Below are 17,572 nucleotides of genomic sequence, written 5' to 3'. Positions count from 1 at the left end.
AGTAGGTGGTCGAATGAGTAGATGTTACTATCCTTGCTGATCGTGAGCTGCCTGCTGTAATCTGAAACAACAACCCAAAAAATAACCACATTCCTATCATTTTAAAAGGGAATTCCGCTGTTTTTTTATATTTTACTGACTCAATAACTCAATCATTAAGATAACTCAGTTGTTAAGATGTAAACGGAGTCATTCAGAGTGGTTTGGTGTGAAATGCTCTGTGAAACTTACACTCCTACCAGCACCACACACACTACCATGTCAGTGTAACTACTGTGCTGAGAATTGACCACCACCCGAATAATATCTGGACAGCAGCGGGATCCTGTGGTCAGAAACTGACCAATGATGAATGGAGTAGAGGGACTGATAAACTGTACAGCAACAGATGGACTACAGTCTGTAACTGAACACCTAGATAGTGGAGATATGAGGGAGGTGTTTCTAATAAAGTGGCCAGTGAGTGGAAGTACAAGGTCGGTGTTTCTAATAAAGTGGCCAGGGAGTGGAAGCACAAGGTCGGTGTTTCTAATAAAGTGGCCCGTGAGTGGAAGCACAATGTCGGTGTTTCTAATAAAGTGGCCAGTGAGTGTAAGCACAAGGTTGGTGTTTCTAATAAAGTGGCCCGTGAGTGGAAGCACAAGGTCGGTGTTTCTAATAAAGTGGCAAGTGAGTGGAAGCACAATGTCGGTGTTTCCAATAAAGTGGCCAGTGAGTGGAAGCACAAGGTCAGTGTTTCTAATAAAGTGGCCAGTGAGTGGAACTATAAGGTGGATGTTTCTAATAAAGTGGCCATTGAGTGGAAGCACAAGGTTGGTGTTTCTAATAAAGTGGCCAGTTAGTTGAAGCACAGTTGCTATTTCCAAAAAGGTGGCCAGTGAGTGGAAGCACAAAGGAGGTGTTTCCATTAAAGTGGCTATTGAGTAGAAGCACAAGGTCAGTGTTTCTAACAAAGTGGCAAGTTAGTGGAAGTACAAGGTCAGTGTTTCTAATATAGTGGCCAGTGAGTGGAAGCACAAGGTCAGTGTTTCTGATAAAGTGGCCAGTTAGTTGAAGCACAAAGTTGCTGTTTCTAATAAAGTGGCCCGTGAGTGGAAGTACAAGGTCGGTGTTTCTAATAAAGTGGCCAGGGAGTGGAAGCACCAGGTCGGTGTTTCTACTAAAGTGGCCAGTGAGTGTAAGCACAAGGTTGGTGTTTCTAATAAAGTGGCCAGTTAGTTGAAGCACAAGGTCGGTGTTTCTAATAAAGTGGCCAGTGAGTGGAAGCACAAAGGAGGTGTTTCTAATAAAGTGGCCAGTGAGTGGAAGCACAAAGGAGGTGTTTCTAATAAAGTGGCCAGTGAGTGTAAGCACAAGGTTGGTGTTTCTGATAAAGTGACCCATGAGTGGAAGCACAAAGGAGGTGTTTCCAATAAAGTGGCCATTGAGTAGAAGCACAAGGTCAGTGTTTCTAACAAAGTGGCCAGGGAGTTTAAGTAAAAGGCGGGTGTTTCTAATAAATTGGCCAGTGAGTGGAAGCAGAAGGTGAGCATTTCTAATAAAGTGCATGTTGATGTTCAAAGCTTTGTAGCTTTGTAGACACCTGCTCCTCCAGCGTTTCTCCTGAAATGACAGGTGTTAATAGTGAGTTGCAGTTACAGCCTCTGCTCTTCTGTAAAGGCTTTACACTAGATGTTGGAACATTGCTGTGAGGATGATTTGATTGCATTGAGCCACAAGAGCATAAGTGAGGTCGGGTACTGATGTTGGATCACTCCAACTCATGCCGTTGCTCCACAGCCCAGTGCTGGGGGGCTTTATGCCCCTTGGCATGGGGCATGGTGACCTTAGGCTCATGTGTGGCTGCATCAAAGTGTCCCATTCTAATGGTCAGTGCTTTTCTATGGAGATTGTACAAGCTGGGTGCGCCTGTGTCAGCAGAAGGTGCACATATAGCGTACAATCAAAGTGCCTAACTGTCTCTTTAAAGTCTGGGAATGCAGGACTGACTCCCATAATGCTGTAGGACAGCAGGCTAAACACAGCGGCGGACGCAGAGCGGTTCAGTGGTCAGCACTCCGAGGTCAGTACTTATTTTATGCTGCTAAACTGCGCCGTATTGATGATTTATTGGCGCTGGGAGGAGCAGGTGTGTTGGGGTGTCTAATCGGAGGGATCCTGAGCTGACTGAATCCACCCAAACGCAACAGGTGAGGGCGAGTTTAACGGAGCAGCTCCGGCTTTAACTTTATTAGCCAAACGGCCGCTCGGACACGCCGATTAACTGCTATATTATTTCATAAAACTGTTCATCTGATACCTACCGCTTATTCAGCGTGTGTTATCGATGTTTTAAGACCTCATTTCGGGTCTGAATGTATCAATCTGTGGAAGCCACCTGTTGTTCAGCATCATTGTGTAACTTACAGCCGAGTTAGCTTAGCATTAGCATTAGCCAGCGCTGGTTAATGGATCTTGAAGCTTTCTGCTTTGGTTTCGTTGGAAGTTTTCACGTTTTGTTGTTTGTTTTATAGCCTTAATATTTATTTTTTTTAGCTATTTAGCCAACTTAGTCCGCTGTAAGTTGCTGTTAAGCATGTTTTTAGCCAGGCTTGGTTGAAGTCAGCTTCTTATTCGCCACCTTCTTTTTTGAATTTTCCCGTTCCACCTTAAATGGTGCAGCAGTTACGTTCTGGCGCCCGAGGCGTCAGAATGGCGTCAGAGTGTAACTGCTGCACCATTTAAGGTGGAACGGGAAAATGCAAACGAGAAGCCGACTTCAGCTTCGTGTTTTTAGCCAAGTTGGCTAAGTTTATTCACAATTAACGCTACGCTAACTAGGTAGGCTAATTAGCTGTGCCTAGCAATATTTATAACCAGAATTTGTGAGAAAAATCGGACCCACAGTGGATATTAACCAAGTTAAAAGTCGAGTTGCTTGCTGTTAGTGTTTTTTTGAGGATATTCCACTCTATGTTGAGCATTGCTATGTTTAAAAGTATTATTTCTATATGTCTAGCCATCATATTGACCTGTTTAAATGAGTTCTAGATAGGGGTGGGCGATATGGCAAAAATATATCACGATGCGTGCAAGACATTTTCACAATACACGATATGCATCACTATATTTTGTTTTTCTGACATTTGAGAAGTGGGAACAGAAAATAGGATAGTGACACATACTATTAATACTACTAAAATACTACAATAAGCCTTGTTTTTTGTACAACCTACAAAACTATTGATTTTTACTTAATATTTTACAAACTGCACTGCCATAAATCCAATTAAACAAGCCTAATTATGCTTTCTTAGTAATGAAACATGCCGTTGGTATTCTTTACGTACTGACGACATCCACGATATGCTCAGAAAAGCGGATTGTGACATGATTTATCATGATAATAAAATACTGTCTGAATTCTAGATGTTTTTTCTGCTCCATAGGCCTAAGATGACTTACGACTCACATGTTAAGTCCTATGTCTTTTGATTCTTCACCATGCTTGAACCTTTAGTGTACATTTGAGAAAATAAGAAGTGACAGAATTGTCACGGTGTTGGAATTGCACTGATTGCACTTCACTAAAGTGGGAAATTTTATTCTTGACAACGTTGCTTTGCTTGTCAGATGACAAACAGCTCACATGTCCGCAGCACTAACATCTTGTCTCTTCCTTTTGGAGCTACTAGACGTGAAGAAGCAGAGACTTTTTATTTCCTATCAGCATTTTTCGGCCTTTCTCTGTCTCTCTCTCTCTCTCTCTCTCTCTCTCTCTCTCTCTCTCTCTCTCTCTCCCTCTCCGCTTGCCGGACAGACTGGTCACATGGTGCTAATTGTGCTTGGCAGAGTCTCTCTCTGTTAGGATTTCTCTCTTGCACGCTTCACTGGCTGCCCGCAGCTCTTTCCAGCGGGTCCATCTCACTGGCCAGAAGTGCATTCTCCTCATGCAGGGTGTCTGCAGGTCCTTAGAAAGTATTATTTGTCAGAAATGACATTTTACAAATGAAAGACCTTAAGAGTTAAAGTGTGTTACAGGGGAATTCCACTAATTCTTTTTTCAAAATGTTTACATATTTATGTAATTGAGATGTAAACAGAGTCATTCAGAGTGGTTTGGTGTGGAATGGTTGATTATAGAGGCTCTTTACAGTGGTGGTGATAGGAACCAGGAGATGTCTGCACTGCAAATATAGCCACTTTATTTACTATTTAAAACCACCAGTGAACCTACATGTGTCTTGAGTTTGTATATGGAATGTTGACGATGGTAAAATAATGATAAAAACAGCAGTTTAGGCCGTGGTCTATGAAGTGTATTCATAACCATGTCATGTAATAACTAGAGGTGGACGTCTGGTTCCTATCACCACCACTGTGAACAGTTCTGACTCTCTAAGTTTCTCTAGAACAGAGCGTTTCACACCAAACCACTCTGAATGACTCTGTTTGCATCTTAACTATTACATTTAAAAGAAATTTTGAAAAGGTGCTGGGATTCCCCTTTAAATCTGAGCTTGTATCACATCACTGCCATAAACAGCTGCAGGAGGGTCTTTTATTTGTGGTTTGTTGGTTTGTTGTGATGTGGGCAGTTTTGTGCAGAGTTCGGGGCTGTTCGTGCAGATCAGGATAAACTGTGTGATCAGAGGTGATGAGGATGTTGCTGAGCGTTTTGGTTAACGGCTTAGATTTGGCTTAGATTTCATTTTCATGGCAGCGTTCAGATCATGGGATGTGATAAAAGGATTATAAATGGTCTCTGAGGAGCTAATCTTGTTCCTGTTCCACTTTAAGCCCCTCACTTGTGAAACGGGAGAAGTCAGTAACTTCTGCTAAATAATTAATGCTGAAGGAAAGTATTTTTGAACGTAGTATTTGGTTACTATTTATACTGCTTTATGTGTGTATATCGTTGTTGTTGTTGTATATCGTCACTGTCCAAAGAAAAACGAGTATCTCCAAAATAGTAACTTTACAGGAGAGGGCAAAAACCTTCTTTACTTTCGATGTAAGTTAATGGAAAGAGGTTTTATTCTAAACAAGTTTGGAGCATTTCTATTGGTCCCATTACATATTTGATGACATTATATATATTGACGATATATGTGTCGTCATTGTCCTCTTTTTCTATTTTTTATGACCTCACTTGTTAACTCCAGTTGTCTTTTGGATTGTCTCAGAAGTTTATATTGAGTGGACCAACAGAAATGGTCAAAAATTGGAAAAAAATCTTGTTACATTGTGTTTTCATTCTGTAAATTTACCGGTTTTGAGATGGTTTTGTTAGGACAGTGATAATATTTATCTTTATATTTAAGTTTAATTGAAGTGCTTTGAACTGCTGTTTTAAAAAATGTTGTCATTATTATTATTATTATTATTATTATTAATATTAATATTATTATTGTTGTTATTATTATTATTATTGTTGTTGTTGTTGTTGTTATTATTATTTTTTTTAGGCTTTAAAACAAGAGGTAGAAAATACCATTATATACTCTATTTGGACAAGGGAAGGGATGTTTGCTTATAGACAACAATAACAATAATAAATATAGCCGCAAACGGCGATTTGCGGGGTCCAAGCTTGCTTTGCAAGTTTGCCCAACATTGCTATTCTGGCCACGACTCTCCTTGGGTACATGTCAGTAAAGATTCATACATATATATGAACATTAATCGTCATTGAAAAAATGTAAGGCTTTCAAATGCAGCCTTTTATGTTAAAATGCTACAGTAAATGGACGTTGTCTTTCATATGTTCATAGTATGACGGACTTTACACCGAAATGTGTGTTTTTTGTCGTCTACTTATTGTATATGGTCGTTTTATAATGTGTTGAATTGGACTCGTGATTTGGTAAATTTAGCTGCCAACTACTTTAAAACGCTGCTATAGTTGGACTTCATAGTATGAAAGACATTAAAGACTGTTGTTTTGGTATCTAATTATTGGTGATACTCATTTTATAAATTGTTCAAATTGATTTATGAGTCAATTAGATGCAAATATACAAACTTAATGAACCGATCTGGCAACTTTTGCAGTAAATGACTTTTACATGCTGCAGTAAAATGACCTGTTCTTTGGTTTGTGCATAGTGTGACAGACACTGAAGCAATATCTGTTTTTGTGAACATATGTATGAAATTATTGTTTTAGAATGTGATGAATTTGCAGGTGTGCTCACCATGTGGAATAATTGTTTTAGCGCCCCCTATTATCGTATGCCCACTAAACTTTGCACCTTGTTTCAATGTTAGGCATTGAGCAGGTGTACCAAGTTTGGTGTCAATCGGACAATGCCTTATTGTCATAGCACTACTGTCATGAAAATAGATATAAATCACGATGTTCGATTACTGGTACAGTTTAGTCAAACAAAGAAGAGGAATAAGAAAAATCCGGTTACACTTTTTTTGACTCTGGGTTCCTCTCAATGGTTCTTCCTCATGCTTTTAGGGATCTTCTCCTTTTGAGTCTGGATTCCTTTCAGTGGTTCTTCCTGTTCATAAGGCTACATGACACCTACATAAGCTTGTCATGATAACTGACATAACTCTACATAAATGTTTATAAATACTTATTCTAGGTTATGTTTGCCAATTGTCATCAAAGTTTGCTAAAGTAGCCTTTATGACAGATGACACCTGTTGGAATAAGCATTTATAAACAGTTATGTAGGGTTATGTCAGCTGTCACTGCAAGCTTATGTAGTTGTTATGTAGCCTTATGAACAGTACCTTACAGTAAAGCGTTACCAAAAATTACAATAGGGTTCCAGCACTTTGTGCTTGGACCCCTAATAATATTAATATTAATAATAATGCTACTACAACTAAAAATAATGATAATAATAAAAACAATAATTGATTGTCTGTATCAGCCAAACATTCTGCTCTTCCAAAGTATAATTAATGTCACTTTATCAAAAATCAGTTTGAAATATCTCATGTCTGATGCCAATTATGTTTTTTAAGCAGTTATTTGTCAATATAGCTGTTATTCTGATATCACTGTGCACCCCTAAAAATAATAATGGGTTATAATTAATAATAATACATTCATGTACTATCTGTCTCATAAACAGGATTGCTTTACAGTCAGGATGTTATAACTTATGAAGGTCAAAGGTATCAGGTATTATCACATACCAGGAAACTGTTATTCAAGAACATATTGTACATGCGACTGATTCACGTGGTCATTTGCAAAAAGAACATTCAAGTCATTGGGACAGTTCCTCATTCGGAGAGACAGGCTGTTCAGGCTGTACCTGCTGCTGGTGCCGCAGGCTGCTTTGCATGCATGATTGGTTGCCATGGTTGTGGCAAAAAACCACCATCGACCACTGTTACCCAGAGTAGCATCATCATCTGTAATGAGGAAACTTTCATCATCACTGTGACTGAACCGCCAAGCATAGAGGAGCATGAGATCCTGTCAGCGGTCCTTCCTCATGGGAGGTTCTCCTTTTGAGTCTTGGTTTGTCTTAGTGGTTCCACCTCGTGCTCTTAGGCAGGTTCTCCTTTTGAGTCTTAGTTTGTCTTAGTGGTTCCACCTCGTGCTCTTATGGAGTTTCTTCTTTTGAGCCTTGGTTCCTCTGAGTGGTTCCACTTCATGCTCTTGGGGAGGTTCTCCTTTTGAGTCTTGGTTCCTCTCAGTGGTTCCACTTCATGCTCTTGGGGAGGTTCTCCTTTTGAGTCTTGGTTCCTCTCAGTGGTTCCACCTCATGCTCTTATGGAGTTTCTTCTTTTGAGCCTTGGTTCCTCTCAGTGGTTCCACCTCATGCTCTTAGGGAGGTTCTCCTTTTGAGTCTTGGTTTCTCTCAATGGTTCTTCTTCATGCTTTTAGGGAGGTTCTATTTTTGAGTCTTGGTTTCTCTCACCGGTTCTTCCTCATGTTGTTAGGGAGGTTCTCCTTTTGACTCTGGGTTCCTCTCAGTGGTTCTTCCTCACGCTCTTAGGGACGTTCTCCTTTTGAGTCTGGGTTCCTCTCAGTGGTTCTTCCTCATGCTTTTAGGGAGGTTCTTCTTTTGAGCCTTGGTTCCTCTCAGTGGTTCTTCCTCACGGTCTTAGGGATGTTCTCCTTTTGAGTCTTGGTTCCTCTCAGTGGTTCTTCCTCATGCTTTTAGGGACGTTCTCCTTTTGAGTCTGGGTTCCTCTCAGTGGTTCTTCCTCATGCTTTTAGGGACGTTCTCCTTTTGAGTCTGGGTTCCTCTCAGTGGTTCTTCCTCATGCTTTTAGGGAGGTTCTTCTTTTGAGCCTTGGTTCCTCTCAGTGGTTCTTCCTCACGGTCTTAGGGATGTTCTCCTTTTGAGTCTTGGTTCCTCTCAGTGGTTCTTCCTAATGCTTTAGGGAGGTTCTTCTTTTGAGTCTGGGTTCCTCTCAGTGGTTCTTCCAAACAGTTTCTCCAAGTGTTTTTTTACTATATTGCAAAGCGGTCCTAAAGTGTAGTAATGTAGTAAGAGTGTGATATTTTGTCTGTCTTTATGATATTTAATTTGAATTGAATGAAGAATTAAGTAGTGCTTGGTTGGTATTAGAGTTCGTATTTGATCTTTTGGGTTGGGTGTTTGTCTCTTATGTGTAGCTGGCTTGGCGTAGCCTAAAATAACCAGATCGAATCCGTGTGAAATGAGAAATCACGAGACGTTACACTGTTTCCTAAAGAAATGTAATGGAATCATCGCCGAATCGCTTGGCGTCAGCTTTTTTAAACGCTATTAAAAAAAGGTTTGTTTTTCCCGTCGCTCTGTGGGTCGGGCCGCCCACAGCGGCAGCGCTGCCAGCATCTCTGACGTTCTGAGTTGTTTTTGTTTTGTTCTGGTTCGATTGGTCTGCTAAATGAGACAAACCTTTCATTTTATCCAACAAAAAGTGGAAAATGGCCTGAGGGGCATCACTCGGCTTTTGGCTTTGTTGACCTGCTTATCAGCAGCTGCCCCCTTTTTCCGCCCAGTTAGAGCTGATACGAACACCTTTTGTGGATGAGTGAAGCTTTTTCACTCTGGCCTGTGAAGCCCCGTCACTTAATGCAGTCTGTGGTTAAAGTTGGGAGATATGAGGAGATAACATCGCAGTGCTTGAAGATATTTTCACGAGAGATGATGTGTATCATGATATTTCAAGTGAACAAGTTGGATCTGTCAAAACGCACCAGAAAAACAGAGTAGTCCCACTTTTAGAAAGGATTTGAAATCTATGTTTTGTGAGGTAATTGAGCACTACTTTTATTGATTTGGGTTCATTGTAGTTTCAATAATTTGCATAATCTTCATGTTCTTATTGTTTTTTGGGTTTTTTTTGTTTTTTTTTCTCTCCTTCTATAACAATGTTGTCTTCTAAATGGTATGATGGGGCGAATGCCTAACCTCTTATTCTCCAGGGTATATTTTGGTTTGTCCATCTGAATTTACATGACCAAATCGTAAGGCAAATTATTCAGTAACTTCATGAAATAAATGCATTTTTTTATTTTATTTATTTTTTGTAAACGCTCCCTTCAAATTAACAGAGCATGTGTTTATGATCACACATGTTGTTATATGCTGAAAAATTTACTGCTGAAAGCCAAAAATCTTAGACGCTCTTTGTATTATTTTAGAAAAATAATGTTTACAGAGCAGATCACTGAAGAGACGCCATCTGTTTATAGTTTATAGCCCAGATTTGTGGAAAAATGGGTCGACTTTCAGTAGAAAAAAAAACTGAGTTCAGCTTCTTTTATTATAAGGGTTTAAAATTACATCACCCATCTATTTGACTGGAAAGAAGACAGTTACAGCTCTCATACGACCCCCACCTTTTGAATGTAGCTTATGAAATATGAAAGTTATGAAGAATATTTTTGTTTCTTCGAGAGCAGAGATAAAGTTGCTGATACTCATCTGTGCGGAGTGCGATCGTTCAGCTGAGCTGGAGCTGGCTGCTAGTTCTCGTTTGAAGTTCATTTGAAGGCCTCGGTATCTGAGTGATGTTTTTCTCGTGAGATAGTGAGCGACCTTATCAGAAGAGCGAAAGATTATGGCAGGTATGACTCAGCTGTCCCTCAACAGAGGCCTGATAGTCATGCTTACACTGTAGACAACAATCTGTGTGGTATCAAAAGTTTGTGAACAAACAATATTTTCTTTTGATGTGATAAACAAAATACCGTGATGGCAACATGACAACAGTTGATCTGTCTACCCCCGATAAGCTTTCATAGCAGCTTTCGCTATGAAAGTTGAAATATTAGGTTGAATAGGATTTTTACCAATGAGAAACTGTAGAACAGACTCAGTTTACACCACAATACCTACATTTAGAGTCGGTTATTCATTCAGCCTAATGAGAAACTGTAGAACAGACTCAGTTTATATCACAATACCTACATTTAGAGTCAGTTATTCATTCAGCCTAATGAGAAACTGTAGAACAGACTCAGTTTATACCACAATACCTACATTTAGAGTCAGTTATTCATTCAGCCTAATGAGAAACTGTAGAACAGACTCAGTTTATACCACAATACCTACATTTAGAGCCAAATCGTGTGATTCTGCAGAGCTGATTGGCTGTCCAGCAGCAAGACCCAAACAATACTCAACCTGTTCTCTAAAGCTTTTCCAACCTGACTGTAACATTTAGAGTACAGCAACAGGTGATACAGAAGAACGAGTTTGTGGGCGGAGTCTGGATAGACCAGTTTGTACATTCTGATCCAGTGTCCGGTGTCAAGCCCTGATTTGTTAACAGAGTGTCCCGCAGCTGATTGACATCGTAATCCTGTTTTTGTGAAATACCTGGATGGACCGTGGCTCGGGCTGTTTGCTGGGCACACGTGGCTGAACTGGTTTTGGTGTTGAAAGCTTTAACCCTCTTTGTTTTACCTTTGCAGACTGTGCTGTGAACGTCCACAAAAGCTGCAAGAATCTTCTACCCGAGTGCAGCAACAGTAAGAACAAGGTAAGGCCTTGGAATCTGTACCAACCTAAATCCCTCATGTAAGGAGTGAAGACACTTAGATGGTTCATTTTAGAATTGAATTTGATTCATTCAGTTTGATTTTGAATAAATTCTACAATGATTACATTCATAAAGGATGAATTCACTAATATTGTTCAGATCTCTTTAAAAAGATCTTAACCTTAGGTTGTTTTCACGTTTGTCCCGAATACTTGAGTCCGCGCCGAGGACCTGTTCTGGGCTCGTTTTGGGGAGCAGCTCATTATCGCGGTTGTGCTTTTGGTTCTATATAGAACGACGAACACTCAAGGAGCCCTTTGCATTCCTAAAGGGTTCTTCAGATTGATAGAATATGGTTCTCTATAGAACATTTTTTGAAAAGGGTTCTGTATACCATCAAAAGGGTTCTTCTATTGTTACAACCCTTTCTGGTGCAATATAGAACCCTTTTCAAAAAAGTTCTATGTAGTACCATCTACACCACATTCTCCGTCTATTTAAAGAACGCTGTAACGATGCAAAGGGTTCTTTGAGTGTTCATGGTTCTATATAGAACAATTTTCTTTACTAAAGAATAATTTTTAAGAGTGTACACGACTCATCACCATCAAAGGGTTCTTCAGATTGAAGGAGAATATGGTTCTCTATAGAACCTTTTTGAAAAGGGTTCTGTATACCACCAAAATGGTTTCTTCTATTGTTACAGGCTTGACATTGTAACAATAGAAGAACCCTTTTTGGTGCGATATAGAACCCTTTTCAGAAAGGTTCTTTATAGTGCCATCTTTATTTCCGTTTATAGTGCTGTTTTATTTCGTTGTGAACGTGAACACTAGACCATAAGACCAAAAGAGGGGACGACACACAACGAGTTTTGGCTACGAAAAGCACTGCGTTATCACTGTATACAAACAGAGCTGAACTGATTTGTGCTTTTATGTACAAACAAAAAGCAAAAGTCCAAACTGGGGATGAAAATGAGATTGAAACAGATAAAACGATCAGAGCTGGAGGAATATTTTCCTATGAGCTGACAGCTCTAGCAATTTGGATTCGCTCGAAAGAGGCCCCGAATATTCTGCTGTAACTCCCGTTATGATGAAGCAATCTGAACCAAAAAAATACACTACATATCTTGACGTGTGTGTAATCAATTGCATTACATGCGATGCTGGAAGTGATCTCCGTTTTATGCCGGACACATGAAAGGGTACGGGAATATGCACCCGGAAGTTACAAACAAAGGTTAAACGTCGCGATGGCTGTCCGGCGCCTACCTCATCACTCCGACTCAGGGGCACCCGGCTTGTTCAAAGTTCCAAATACTGAGGAGCTCATTGCGCGTTGTTTCGTTCAGATCGCTTCGTCCTAGCAAGAGATATTACAGAATTTTCGGGGCCTCTTTCAAGTGAATCTCCCTGTAGTGAAGCATCTGTGTGGAAAACGCCCCAGAACGATGTAGATTTGTTGAAAATTGCAATCCAGATGGTCACTAAAGCACTTTTTTCTCTCGACAGACAAAAGATTTTGCACAGAAGACCACTGGGGTCGTCCAGTCACATAATCTCAGTAAGTTTAAAACCCTTCCCAGTAGCATATATAGTTTCTGAATGTTTGTGAAGTGTTTTTAATAACATCAGTATGTTTTGATCTGAACAAGTTAAAATGCAGGCTTATTGCTGATTCTTAAAGAGGAATTCCAGTGATTTTCTCAAAAACTGTTCAGAGTGGTTTGTTGTGAAATGGTTCATTTACCCTGATTTCTTTACAGTGGTGGTGATAGGAACCAGGGGTCGCCATGACTACAACACAAATATAGACATTTTATTTACTATCCAGAACCACCAGTGAACCTACACAAGTCTTCTGAGTTTATATGGAATGTTGATGATGGGAAAATTGTGGAAAATCTGAAATAATTTTTTTTGGGGGACTATATTGCCTCACAGCATACTGCATGTATCCCTCCACCATAAATGGATTTTAAGGTACATTTTAGGGTTTATCATAAAACAATGTCTCAGGCAGTGAATTCATAACCATTTCATGTAGTAACTTTCTGTGAGGGAGCTTTTAGAGGTGGACGTCTGGTTCCTATCACCACCACTGTGAACAGTGCTGACTTGGTAAGTTTCTCTAGAACAGAGCGTTTCACACCAAACCGCTCTGAACGACTCTAAATGACTGTTTACATCTTACGTAATCTGGGTTCATGAAATCTACACAGCTGACAGTGCTAGACACCACTTATCATTATGCAAATGAATAAAGTTAATGAAAGCCTCCACTCATTGTTATGCAAGTAACATCATGGTAATTGGGTGTTACTCACTCCCGTTCATTGTTAGTAACTAACATTGGTCCAGGCTCAAATCGCCGCCTCAATTTGTAGCATTTATTTTTTATATATTGTTTAATATCCATATATTAATTTTACTTTTTAATGATTTGAATCTGTCTTTTTAAATGCTGTTGTGTTTTTTGCCCTGTAGAGTGTTTATTTTCTTTTTTCCTTCATTTTGGAGCCTGGCAGGTCAGCTAGTCCATGGCTCCTGTGAGGATGAGGACAATTATCGGCTGCTTGTTTTCCTCTCCTCTCCTGTGTGCGCTAATTCTATTTAATGGATGCCCTGCCTGCGCGCGTCTGCCGAGGTCCAGCTCGATCCCCTGACAGCAAATTAAGGCGAACTCACTGTTATTCTGTCCACCTCATCTGGACAGATTGCAGAGAGAAGCTGATTGTGCAGAAGTAGGGATGCTCATTAAGCTGAAAATATGATGAGGATTTGTGAGAATCTGGATGGACCCTCAGAATGACACAAGATTAGCATGAACCCATTAGTGCAGCATTTTTTTTCTTATGCTGTTTGTTTTTTTATTAGAGTTTAAAGCGCCAGCAGTTTATTGACTGTTTTTGAACAGTCTGTTTGTCCATAATATCAGTACCAAATGTGTTAGATAGGTGAATGGCAGGACAAATCCAGTGCAATTCCAGTGCATGTCCAGTGCAAGTATTACAGGGCTAGATATGATCTCTCGACGAAAACGTCTGGGGACAACTGGGAGAATTTCTGGGCTCAATGTTGGTGGGAATGTTAGGGTGGGAACTGAGTGTGAAATGTATAAACCATCCAATGCCTCGTAAAGGTGGTGCTCAAAATGGGGGGTGACGTCGCGCTTGTCAGCTCTTGGATGTATTATAAGTTACCACGGCCACAAAAACCCCCTCAACAAACTCCAGATAAGCATGTAGATGTGAGCCACATACATATACATATTATATTTTTTTATATTTATACTATATTTTTTTTTCCTTTGGCTGTTCAGATTATCTTTTAAATGTGATCTGCATGCGACATCAGTCTGAACAGATCAGCTCCTAAACTGACCCGCATGCGCGAAAGATCAGAGCGTCACGCTGCTTCACAGCTCATCCAGAGGTAAACAATCACGACCGCCAACGAACGCCAGTCGCTCCCGGAGGATCAGCTTCATCTTCACCAGCATCACAGGAGCCATCATGAAGCTTCACTGACTAACAGCTGGGCTCATCACCCAGAATGTGTTCTAGCTCATCGTAAAAAAAGGGAGCGGTCACTTCTTTGGTTCACGTCCTCAGATTCTTTAAACTTTGCTTTCAGACTTTTAACTGTTCCTTGACGCTGCAGCCTCGTTCTCCTATGGCATTTCTTTAGAAATTCCTTAGAGCACGGCGGGGTTGGATAAGTGTCCTCTAAGTTTTTGTACAGAAACATCAGTCTCAATGTTTGAGTCTCAGCAGCGCGAAATTATAACGAATGTCGAGTTGGATTGATGTAAAAGTCGCATAAATTCCGATCTGGTTGTTCAGACTGAGTCGCATTGCCGCATATCGGATACGTATCGGATTATATGAAAGCGTTTCAGATCAGAATTGCAAATGTCTGATTCAGAGTGTGTTTTACTGTTTACATTGCCACACAGACACACATCTGTGTCACATATGAGGAAAAAGATTGGATTTGGGCCACTTTTACCTGCTGTGTGAACGTAGCCTGAGAGAGAGTGTATCATCCTTCTCAGTTTCACGGTAATCCTGCACCAAAAGTTTACTAAGTTGTTCTGAGGCGTGTATTCTTACACGATTACATTTGGCATTGCAAGGCTAGACCAGTGCTAGTTCAGTGCTAGAAGATTTTTAGATTTTTTTAGGACTTTTCCAGTAAAAACACCCACCGCTAGCCCACTAATTGTGCATTCCTTAGTATTTTGTAGATAGTTTAGCATTTTAGCTGTGCTTTTAACATTGTGCATTATATGGAGCCCATGGGTGTCATAATGAACCACACATAAACATTACTCAGCACTTTGGTTTTCGATGAAAATCGAAAATAATATGTTGAACAAAATGTGACGCCGCAAACATCTTTGCACTTCCCTATGCACTGTTATTAGAGTTGTACAAATATATAGACTTTTAATAATCATGAATAATTTTTTAATTTGCTGCTTTCATTGTCACGATGAGCAGCTTCCAAAGATATTTCTCCTCCGTCACTGATTCAGAGCTGTTGGCTGTAGAAAGCTGCTGTCATCACTGCCGCTCTGGTTCCTTTTTAGATCTTCTAGAAGCTTTACGAAACGTCTCAAGTTGAGCATCTTTTAAAAAAGTTAAAGTTAGTTAAAGCTCAACTTTTTTCCCCTCTGTGTATTTATCTCACAGCGCTGCTCACAGTCTCAGTGCAGCGTAATAGGGTTTTCATCTGTCTCCTTGACTCCTGTGGATCCAGACTACTCCAGTATTTTCCCTCTGCAGGAGTTTCTGGTGCTTTCTCTGGATGAGCTTGTTAATTCCCTCCCACCGTGACCGCAAGAGAGGTGGGAATTGGTTTAGAAGCAGAGGGTGATATTAGTCTTCTTTTTTTTTCTACTCTGGAAGCTTCATCTAGAAGCTTCTGTGTTTGTGCATTGCAAATATTGCAGATCTCATGCACATTGTTGCAGAACATGCCGGAATAATTAGTGATTAGCATGTTCTACATGTTAGGATCCACTTAGGGTTGCACAATGTTTTGTTTGTTAACTGTTATTGCAGCATTGCTCTTTACAATACTGCTGTTATGGAAGGCTGCAACATGCAAAGGAGCCTCTAACCAGTCGCAGTGTGGTTTACTACATGCTGTGAGCATCCTGACCAATCACAGCTCCCAGTGAGTTTCTGTGGGTGTTGTAGTGAATCAAAGTATTCATGTAATCCAACAGAAGCAAATTATTTTGGTCAACATTATGCAAGACAACTTTGCACCATCATATTGATTCTGTTGTTAGTTACTAATTAAAATCAAAACATGTTGCAGCTGCAGTACGTAGCACTGTAATCGGAATACTACTCTTTTATCTGTCATGCAGCCCCAGACCACAGCTAATGACTGTGGTGAAAATCTGTTTCCTCTCTCTCTTTACATAACTACAGTCAAATGGAAAATTTTGGCAAATGGCATGTTTTGTTGATTTACTTGAAATAATGAAATAAGTGAACACGTTCTTTACAGAGAACACGCTCCTGCACATGCTAATTTAACATACTTCATGCAAGGACATGAAAGCAGACGTTTTGAGCTACACAGACGGGGTTTCATGCATAGTTGCGTTGGAAAATGTGTCACGACGCACTTCATAACGCACGGCAAGCGCGAGCTGCAATCTGAGCGTTACAGCAAGGGGCGCTATAACGACAGCCAAGCCTGACCAAACGGTCTTGTACGGCTTTTTTGTGTGCTTTCTCAACTGCCATAGCAGACGAGTTGAGTCTGATGCAAAGTTGACTTACATAAACATAAAAATATCAAATCACATTTCCATTCCAAGAGAAGAGGTGAAGCGGCTCACTCTCCTTTACTGTCCACGTTTAGCTGTTGAGGCTGCTGGAATAGCAGTAGATCCCTCTCTGATCTGTCCTCTTGCGCCCCCTTCAGTACTGAGTGCTTTATCCACCACAGCAACGTATGAACGTGCGGTGAGTTTGTACAGAAGGACTGAGCGTTTGTAGTGCGTTGGCTGAGCGCTGTCGTCTGTGTTCGTAGGTTTCGGGCCTTACTGTTTATCTGCTTAGTTTAACATAGGAAAAATAATAAAAAACATAAACTGTGGCCTCTGTAAAAGTGGCACCTTGTTTTATGCGAAGACAGAAAAATGTGCACTAAAATTAGCAGGAAAATATCATTAAGTGTGTAAGTAGAGTATGTTCTCTGTAGAGAATGTGGTGTTTTTCACTTCAGCAAAACCTATAATTTGGCCAGAGTGTTCAAACTTATGCATGCAACTGCATATATGTTGTCACGATCATCTGAAAACCTTGTAAAGTTTTTATTTTAGTTGCAAAGTCTCAAATCTCATACACACTTAAAAATGATGGTTCTCTAGAGTTTTTTAGTAAAGAGTAAAGTTCTACATAGAACCATGAACACTCAAAGATCGGTTTGCATGATTAAAGAGTTCTGTGTTACATGATTAAAGAGTTCTGTGTTACAAGCTTGAAGCCGGATGAGTTTTTCATCCGGCTTCAAGCTTGTAACAGGAGACAAACCCTTTTCCGTGCTATATAGATCTTACTAAATAACCCTTGAAGGACCTCATTTTTAAGTGTGTACACAAAAGA

General features: G+C 40.1%; 1 protein-coding gene across 2 annotated transcripts in view; it reads left to right on the top strand.

Moving 5' to 3' along the window:
• arhgef18b (rho/rac guanine nucleotide exchange factor (GEF) 18b) overlaps positions 1–17,572 on the top strand; it is an 83,658-nt gene that overhangs the window by 29,356 nt on the left and 36,730 nt on the right. For both annotated transcript variants that reach the window (XM_036586429.1, XM_036586428.1), the window contains 2 exons: positions 10,868–10,935; positions 12,453–12,504. In XM_036586429.1, coding sequence (XP_036442322.1) covers positions 10,868–10,935; positions 12,453–12,504 — 120 coding nt within the window. The remainder of the gene's footprint in view (positions 1–10,867; positions 10,936–12,452; positions 12,505–17,572) is intronic.

This window comes from Colossoma macropomum, unplaced genomic scaffold (assembly GCF_904425465.1).
Source record: "Colossoma macropomum unplaced genomic scaffold, Colossoma_macropomum, whole genome shotgun sequence".
Classification (NCBI taxonomy): domain Eukaryota; kingdom Metazoa; phylum Chordata; class Actinopteri; order Characiformes; family Serrasalmidae; genus Colossoma; species Colossoma macropomum.
Note: the sequence above shows the minus strand (reverse complement) of the source record. Positions and strands in the feature narration are given on the sequence as shown.